Consider the following 9544-nt stretch of genomic DNA (forward strand, 5'->3'; position numbering starts at 1 on the left):
CTTCAATATTATTACTAGTAAACTTTTGGATGATACTTATGGAATTTTCCAATCTCTGGAAATTTTGCTTGAATATTGTCTTCTTCCGTCATTTTCATAAATACCAACAAGTAGCCATGAAAGTTATCTTTCACTTAGAGTTGGGATCTCTATTCCAACGCGTGTTGAAGCTTGTAAAAACCCTGTTCTTGCAATCAAAGGAAAAAAGTCAGTTATATAATTTGAAGGTACAAGTCTGATCCATATCTGAGTTGCATAAGTGGAGTCTCTGAGTACAAGAATAATAGTCTCATCCTCACTCCCACAACAAGGACAAATTGGTGATATGTCAACACCCATCTACTTCGACGATAAGTTATTAAAATGCGATTATGAACAACCAGCCAAATGAATGTTTTTTTGGTAGTGGCCGGAGTTTGAAACCCGAACCTTGCATATATTATGCATTGTTCATACCAACTGAGTTAAGCTCACGAAGAATACAGCTATATGAATGTTTGAATATGATGAGGACCCTCAGTAACAAAAAAATTAAGGCTTTAATATGTCATTGGTCCCTGCACTTTCACCATTTTTTGGCTTTGGTCCCTACACTTTTTTTTGTTTGGCTTAAGTTCCTGCACTTTGAAAAAGATTTGGCATTGATCCTTCTGTTAAATTCAAGTTAAAAAAAAATGTTAAAACTAACGGTGTGCCACGTGGACCATTTACTTCACGCCATGTGGCACAATAAAAGACAAAATTTTCATAATTAAAATAAATAGAATAAAATAATTGATTTTTAATAGTTTTTATATTACTATTATTATTAAATTAGAAATAAAAAATTAAAAGAAAATATATCAGAAAGAAAGAAATGAATACGTTAATCTTCAATTGCATAAATCTTCAATCAAAGATTGTTTTGTTGGATTCATGGCATTTACTACTACATTGTTGCCACGGTGCCTTTCCAAGAATGGAGATACATTGGTATTTACAAACAGAGAAGGGAAACGAGTAATTATTTTTAATCGGAGAAATAGGAGAGTATAGAGACTTAAAGGGGGAAGAAATACAGAAAGCAAGAAAGAAATGAAAATGCATAAATTCAATGAAAACGCGAGCGGCAACTAAAATTCAATGAAAACGCGAACAGCAACTAAAATGAGAATATGAAATCCAACTGTTAAATGATTATGGACGTCGAAATCGAATTGATGTATGGAGGTCGAAATCGAAATCCAAACTTAAGGCAAGGAAACGAATCAAATTTGTTCAAGTTGAAACCCTACAAACCATTTTCCCCCTTTTCTCAAAGCTTCTGCTTTGCGTTTCTGCATTTCATTTCTTCTTTCTTTCTGATATCTTTTCTTTTTAATTTGTTATTTCTAATTAAATAATTATAGTAATATAAGATCTATTTAAAAATCAATAATTTTATTTTATTTATTTTAATTATGAAAATTTTGTCTTTTATTGTGCCACATGGCGTGAAATAATTGGTCCACGTGGCACACCGTTAGTTTTGACATTTTTTTAACTTGAAGTTAATAGAAGGATCAATGCCAAATCTTTTTCAAAGTGCAGGGACTTAAGCCAAACAAAAAAAAGTGTAAGGACCAAAGCCAAAAAATGGTGAAAGTGCAAGGACCGATGACATATTTAAGCCAAAAATTAATACAAACAACATCAGATTTTATTTTATAGAAATTAAAATATAAATTCAAAACTTATTTAAGTTAATGAATTAATGAATAAAAAATACTAGTTTGAAAGAGAAACACGTTCTACCATATCTATCCTTGTCCTTCTTCTCTTTGCCTTCTTTCCACTTTCCAGTTCCTATCTTTACCTTACCCTCCCAAACTACCATTCATTCATTTTCAAGTTTTAAGCTTTAACCATGGCAAGTTCCACCCTCTTCTCTTCTGTATCCATAGCTTCTCTCAGTCACTCACGAAAACCACTTCAATCAAACTTTCTTCTTTCTTCACCAAACCCTTCTTCTCTATTTACACTAAACGCTCTTCCAAAGAAATTCACTAAATCCAACAAACTCAGAACCTTAACTGTATCCAAATCCAATAACAGTGATTCAGCTGATGCTAGTGACCGTTTAATTTCAGCTCTTTGTTACTTCTACCCCTTTTTTGATGGCATTCAATATGGAAAATTTGTAATCACTCAATTTTACCCAATTCAAGCCATTGTTCAACCATTGATTCCTGCAATTAGGGTTTTTAAAAGCTTTCCCTTTAATGGGTTTCTTGTGTTTTTGACACTTTACTTTTTTGTTGTCAGAAACCCTAATTTCAGTAAATATGTCAGGTTCAATACAATGCAAGCTATTGTTCTTGATGTGCTGTTGATTTTTCCTGATCTTTTGGAAAGAGGGTTTAATCCAAGAGGTGGGTTTGGATTGGATTTGTTGATGAGTTTGGATAGCACTGTGTTTTTGTTCTTGTTGGTGTGTTTGATTTATGGCTCTTCTTCTTGCATTTTGGGTCAGCTACCTAGGTTGCCTATTGTTGCTGATGCTGCTGATAGGCAAGTTATGTGAATGTAGTTCATTTGTAATTGTATAGAAACTTATTGTTTAAATTCAGCTTATTTGATAGTGGAGAAAATATTGATTTTTCACTTAGTTAATATCAATCCTAGAATCGTTGTAAGGAAATATATTTTATTTGTTTCTCAGTTTTCTGTATTGTTATATGATTTTCAAATTCAGGAATTTATTAGTCTGGACTTAGTTTTGGTACTGATGAACTTGAGACACTGACGAACTTCAATACTATATTGTTAATTGAATAGAACTTACTGTCTTTAGTTCTTATTAAATTGTTGATTTTTAGTTTAAGCTATAGTGTTATCCTTTGAGACACTAAGGATATTGAGGCCTGTCATGGTTCAATGTGGTCATTGCATATGTTGCTTTGCAATGGTTGCAGTGTTACTATGTAGATTTTTCTGAAATTTTCAAACCTAAGGCGATTGTAATGTGATGCAGTTGCTGATAGTCTTGCAGCTGCATTAGTCGATTTGGCGTAGCCACAATTTAAACCCATATGTTATTTGTTAGGGAGAAAAGGAGGCATAGATCAACGAAACATGTTTCATTTGTTTCGTATTTTGCTGTGTCCTTATATGAATTTCAAATTCAAGATTTTCTTAGTTTGGCTATAGTTTTTTGCCTTTTTGGTGATTTTGTGACACTGAGAAACTTCCCTTACTATATTGTTGTTAATTGAATAGAACTAGTGCCTCTAGAATCAGAGTGTTAATTTTTCAGCACACTAAGGATCGTGAGGCCGATTGCGGTTCTACGCAGTCATTGCTTATGTTATTTTGCTATCATTGCAGTGTTATTATGTAGAATTTCCTGTAATTTTGAAAGCTGTGATATAATAACCATAGGTTATTTATTAGAAAAGGAGACATCGTTAGAGGTAATTTGCAACTGTTAATATGTTATAATCTTTTTTCTCTATGTGTTGTTAGCAAAACCATATATCCATATGTTATTATGGTTTTTTTGGGTTGCAAGAGTGTTTTACTTGTTATGAATGCAACCTATTGCCTTAGAAAACTAACCACTTCATATATAAACAGAGTGAACAAACCATATTGTTTTCCTCCAAATACATTGCATGCATATGCAAAGATCTTGTTCATTACATCGGTTAATTATATTCCTTTTAAGTATGCCTTTTGATTGGTTGCAATGTCTCTTTAGTAAGAAGTTGTTGATAGTATTGCTATAATTTTTCTGAAAGTCTGGAACCAAAATGTTTATGCTTTTAGTTATTTTTAGTCAGTTGATTTACACTGTCAGATTATTCCCTTGCTTACATCTTTTTCTTTAAATAAAAGACTTGTATGAAATCCAACTGTGTGAACTAGTGTAAGTTCACATAATGCATGTATGTGTGATAACTTGGCAGCAGGATAGTCTTCATTGTGATGTTGGGATGTTCATGTCTATGATTGACCACCCATTTTAACGATGGTTTCATCGTTTACATAAAACATACATCAGGGTTACAAGTTAGAAGAAACATGTGATTTGGTGAATAAAGAAAGACTAATTTTTCCTCCATACCGAGGCGTACTGATCAAATTGTTGTATTGCATTCAATGAAAAAAATGCAAAAGGCTGCAGAGTTGTGTGTGTTCCTTGCTTGCTTACTCTCTAATATGTCCCACATCATTAAGCAAATCTCATACAATCTGTAGTTGCAAATATATACCTATATGTATGTATTGCCGTGGTAAATCATACATATGTGTCATGTGTGGTAAGTACATTGCGAATAATTCTTTCATCTTTCACTAAAGAATTCTGTGTGCGCCACATCAAACCGGCATAAGCCAATATTTTCAAAGAGCTTTTCCTTTGTGGCTTAGCTCCCTAATTCATAGTTCCATAGTTCATTGCATTAATTTGTAGAATCACATAAGCTGAGTTTATTTATTAATAACAATTTTTTCTTAAATACTCTCATATTAGTTCACTCAACATAAAATAATGACCGGTAAGGACAAAAGTTGCAAACAACAAATATATCAAGGACTAAAACCTGTTAAAATTAAGTAGAAATTAATCTTGAAAGTTCGCAATTTTATAAGAACCAAAAATATATTTAATCTTATAAATATATTTAATCATATCTATTATAATCATTCAAATTTTAAACTATGTTCTAATATCCATGCTTTTTAACTACAATTTTTATTCAAATAGATACCTGAGAGAGTATGGTTAGTGACATTTAAAGTTATGATTAATTGTGTTTTATAGATGCCGAATGAGTTGTATTATTATATTCCCAAATCATTTACTAAATATAATTAACTACGTATATAAAAAATATTCTAATTAACTGTCTACAAACCTTAGATCAATGGATAAAAATGTCGAAATTGTTAGGTTGAACGTCGGTTTCAAACCCCGATACCTATACTAGTATAATGAGTTTATATGGTTGTCATTGCGTCTATCTACTAAAAAAAAATACTACTTAACTATATATTTTTCTCTAAAAAAAACTATTTAAACGGTTTAAACTACTAAGTAGGGATGGAAATAGGCTAGGCCGAGCTAGGCTTTGCAAGGCGTAAGCCTGGCCTGCCATATTTTTTTAAAGCCTAAGCCTGGCCTGCGGCCTGTCGTAGGCCTACTTTTTAGGTTTGAGTCTGACCTTCTGAAAGCCTGATACGGCCTACTAGCCTGTTTAAAAGCCTATATCTTATGAACATCTTTAAATAAGCAATGTGATCTAAGTTTAAATGGACTAGCGAACTAATAGTTCAATTAGATTAAACTCTCTTTTGATAATCAACACTAGGTTTTAGGGAATTCGACTATATATTGTATCATATTTTTATTCTAGTTTATAATAATACATTTATATATGCAACAGATTAATACTGTATACTAATAAAGCTTAAATTATTGAAAAAGTTTACATATTTATATTTTAATTCAAAGTACAAAATATAATATAATAATAAATAATATTATTCATATTACTTAAATAGGTCGGCCTAATAGGCTTAAGATGATTTTTGAGAGGCCTGTGGCCTGGCCCTTTAAGCTAAATAGACTTAAAAAAAAAGCCTGAGCCTTCTCTATTTAAGAAAAAAGCCTGGCCTGGTCTGTCGTAGGCTAGGTCGTAGGCCCCTGTAGGCCGGCCTGGCCTATTCCCATCCCTACTGCTAAGTAATTTTTTTCGATATTTAATGGTAAAACATATGATTTCTCCTTTAAAAAAAAAAAAAACAGATTTCTCCTCTAATATCGCTTTTGATAAAAATTCAGTAAAACACTTGGAGGAATTAGTTATTTTTGTTGAGAGATTTTAGGGGAGTTAGTTGTATTCCTAGACAGTAACACGCTATAACCTAAGTACCTAACCTTTAAAATAGCTTCACAAGTTAACATAATATTATTTGACTGGAATGGAAGTCCACTATGAAAAGGAAAAGAAGATCTTTCAAACCATCTATGCTCAAGCAAGAAGAAGCAAAAGAAAAACAATGGTTGGTGGTTTCTATTTACCTGATGCGTGTTGGGAATGTGTCTTCAAATTCCTCAACGACAACCATAGTTGCATTGCATGACATCTTTATCAGTTGTCTCGAAACAATTCTTGTCCATCACCAACCGCATCAGATTCTCTCTCACAATCTGTGATCAAAGTCAAACCCTCCCTTTTCCTCCTCGTCTACTCAGTAGATTCATCAATCTCACCTCTCTCGACCTTTCTCGCTTCCGCGGTAACCTTAGCAAACTTCTCGGCCAAATCTCTAGTTTTTCATTGAAACTCACATCACTGAATCTTTCGTATCAACGTATTATTCCCACAAATGGGTTGCGAGTTTTTGCCAAAAAGATTACAACTTTGACCTCTCTCATTTGTTCGAAAGTGCAATTCATTTATAGTACCGACTTATTCCTCATCTCTGATTGTTTCCCTTTACTGGAAGACCTCGACCTCAGTGACCCGATGCAATGTGTAAGCTATGATGAGGTAGAGCCTCTTTCATTGGCACTTTTCAAACTACGAAAGGTTAATCTCTCTCGTCATCACTACATCAACGATAGATTGCTTTTCGAGTTGTTTAAGAAAAGAGAGTTTCTGGAAGAGGTCATCTTGCGTGACTGTTATGGCATAACGGATGTTGGTATTGTTTTTGCTCTCCGCGAAAGACCAACATTGAGGTCTTTATCCATTTCCAATCCTCACACTAGAAATCTAACACATATTACTTCACATTTTATTGACAGCTTGGTAAGTTCGAAAGTACTTGACTTGTCTTGAATTGTGGTTTTTGAATATCTCGGATGAGTTACTTTTCTCTTTTGCAATGGAAGGTCCTCCTGACGAGGCTCGCCCTATGAAATTGCAGAGGCAATAGTTATTCCGGAATATTTTGTTTGGTCATCTTCAAAATGCTGAGTTGTGGAATTGTCTTTGTTTCTCGGTGATTTGGTATTTATTAACTTCAAACCGTGTAGGAATGCTCACCCAATCAGCCTTCTTTGCACTCCTTGAGAATTTTCCAGAACCAACTTATGTTATTTCTTTTTGGACAAAACTTACAATCATTAATCTACACACTTTTTGTTCCGGATTTTTCACTTCTTTAATATCAATTCTAGAATGTTGTAAGGAAACAGATTTCATTTGATTCATATATTGCTGTGTCCTTATATGACTTCCAAAATCAGGAATTTCTTAGTCTGGCTTTAGATTCATGAATTTGTAAAACTAAGAAATTTCTCTTTTTATATTGTTGTTAATCGATTTGAACTTATGCCTTTATTTCTTAATGCATTGTTGGTTTTTAGTTTGAACCTCAAACTTTGAGCTATACTCTGGGATCAAAGTGTTCATTTTTTAGAGCACTGTGAATGTTGAGGCCTATTGAAGTTCAATGTGGTTATTACACATGTTATTTTGCAATAAATGCAATTTCGTTTGTAGATTTTATGCTAGTTTTTAAACCCATTGCAATTGCCATGTGATGCCAACTATATTGCATTAGCATCAATTCATTTTGATTCATTCCACAATTTAAAAACACATGTTAGGTTGGTAACTTATTGTGCAAGGAAAAATTCATACTCAATAACCTTGAAGCAAGAGGACCCTTGAAAATTAGATCTTAATGCATTTGGTTACTTACTCATCTTTGTTTTGGACTCCAAGCAGTCATGAGATCAACATTCGTGCAGTCAGCTTATGTACACAGTACACGTCAGACTAATCATTTATTTGCATATTGCTCTTGAAATCAAAGACTTTTACAAAATCTAATGGTGTAAGTTCAAATACTGCATGAATTTGTGATAACTTGGCAGCAGAGAATCCACATTGGTTAAACTTGGATAATTCTAAAGATGTTTCAGTTTCATTGATCTTTATTGTGATGTTTGGATGTACATGTATATGTCTCATGGTAAGGGCAGCAGAAATTGCTATCCATTGTAATGATGGTTAAATGTAAAGATACTATTATTAGAAGCTTCTTCACGATAAGAAGTTCAATAATTGTGAGCAAGCTACCAAACATAGGCTATCACTAAATCTAAAATATTAGGGATTAAGTTACAAAATTAAAAGCTAAACCAACTAGCTAATTTGTCATCCCATGCACTAATTACAGTTAACTAAAATATCAAAATGAGTAAAGAAGAGCATTCTGTTTTTTAAGGACCCAACAAAATAGTAGATTGAGGTAGGATTTTAATCAAGTCAAAACTTGACCATTCCCACGTATATTTTGAATTTTTCTTTCCATAGAAGGTAACTAGAAAATAACTGTAATGTATAAAAAAAATTAAAAATTACGAGTCATAAAACGGTTAACAATATTACACCTTCATATTAGCATATTAGTCCTTTAGTTACATCTTTCTCTTGAAATCAATGAGTTGTATGAAATCCAATGGTGTAAGTTCACATGCTGAGTGAATTTGAGATAACTTAGCAGCAGAGAAATCATATCTTTTGATCAAGGATAATATATGTGACAATTTTAGATTTTATGTGATCGCCGTCTGCCTGCTAAAAATGAATTTTCTTCTTCTCTGTGTAACTCGATTAAGTGGTAGTGGAAAGTGTTCATGAAATATTGATGACTGGAATGCTTGAAATATGTGTGACAAAAATTCTGGAAATATATATGTTAACATATTGTGATACTTATAGGTGTTTAATTGTCTACATTGGGATGTTGCCATGTTGGGACGTACATGTCTATGTTTCATGGTAAGTGCAGCAGGAATTGAATACCCTTTGTAACCATATGGTCTCATTGTAAACGTGGTAACAATTTGGATGAAACTAGAGATATGAAGCAATGCAATGAAAATTAAGCAAAGCTAAATTTAAACACATGCTGTTTTTTAAGGTCAGCAAGAGCAATCAATTAAAGCTGTGAAAAGAAATTACTACTTACCCTTGTCTTTTTGACCAAACAAAGTACTAGGCTTTTTATTTTGTTAGTCCAACACAAATGAATTCTTAACTTACGCCTGCTAAAAATGAATTTTCATTCTATCTTTTTAAAAACAGTAATATCTTGATATATAAAAAGGGGTCTAAAAAGTTAAAAACATTTTTTTTATCCTTTGCTTATATTTTGTTAAAAACAAGTACTAAATGTCCCGATTAAAGCATAATCAGCACTAAGTACTGAATGTAGGCACTCACGAACTTGAATCCGGGACATTTAACCCCTCAACTCCTTTAGGCTTTGTTTGAGAGTTTGGAGGGGAGGGGAGGGGAGGGGGAGGGGAGGGTTTTGGAAAAAAGGAAGAAGCAAGTGGAAGAAATAGAAGACATTGGGAGGAGAGGGCTTTGGAGGTTAATTTTTTACTCATAATAAAAAACCCCCCTCATTTGGGGAACTCAAAAATTGCATTGGGGGAGGGTTTTGGGGGGTTATGGAGGATTTATATGAATTTTTCAAATTCAATCTATGTTGTTATAATATTCTTAAAATTAAAAGTATATTAATCATAAGTATTAGTTTATCATTCTCTAAAAAACTG

At 32.9% G+C, this 9544-nt stretch overlaps 2 protein-coding genes and 1 non-coding gene across 3 annotated transcripts; all 3 read left to right on the forward strand.

Annotated features, from left to right (window-relative positions):
* The first annotated feature begins 1748 nt into the window (after nt 1-1748).
* TIC20-V (TIC 20-v-like protein) lies at nt 1749-2716 on the forward strand. Its single transcript, XM_085710193.1, has one exon. It carries the CDS (start codon nt 1886-1888, stop codon nt 2540-2542), a length of 657 nt encoding a protein of 218 aa, XP_085566319.1. The 5' UTR covers nt 1749-1885; the 3' UTR covers nt 2543-2716.
* A 1554-nt stretch (nt 2717-4270) lies between these two features.
* LOC146925222 (U5 spliceosomal RNA) lies at nt 4271-4387 on the forward strand. The gene has a single exon (XR_015013119.1). It is a non-coding gene; the product is annotated as a U5 spliceosomal RNA (small nuclear RNA).
* A 1714-nt stretch (nt 4388-6101) lies between these two features.
* Nucleotides 6102-6806, forward strand: LOC146925223 (uncharacterized). Its single transcript, XM_085711944.1, has one exon. The coding sequence runs from the start codon at nt 6102-6104 to the stop codon at nt 6804-6806; it is 705 nt and encodes a 234-aa protein (XP_085568070.1).
* Nucleotides 6807-9544: the final 2738 nt, after the last annotated feature.

The sequence above is a fragment of the Medicago sativa genome, chromosome 5 (assembly GCF_051527215.1).
Source record: "Medicago sativa cultivar Bolivia chromosome 5, Bolivia_mono, whole genome shotgun sequence".
Lineage (NCBI taxonomy): Eukaryota > Viridiplantae > Streptophyta > Magnoliopsida > Fabales > Fabaceae > Medicago > Medicago sativa.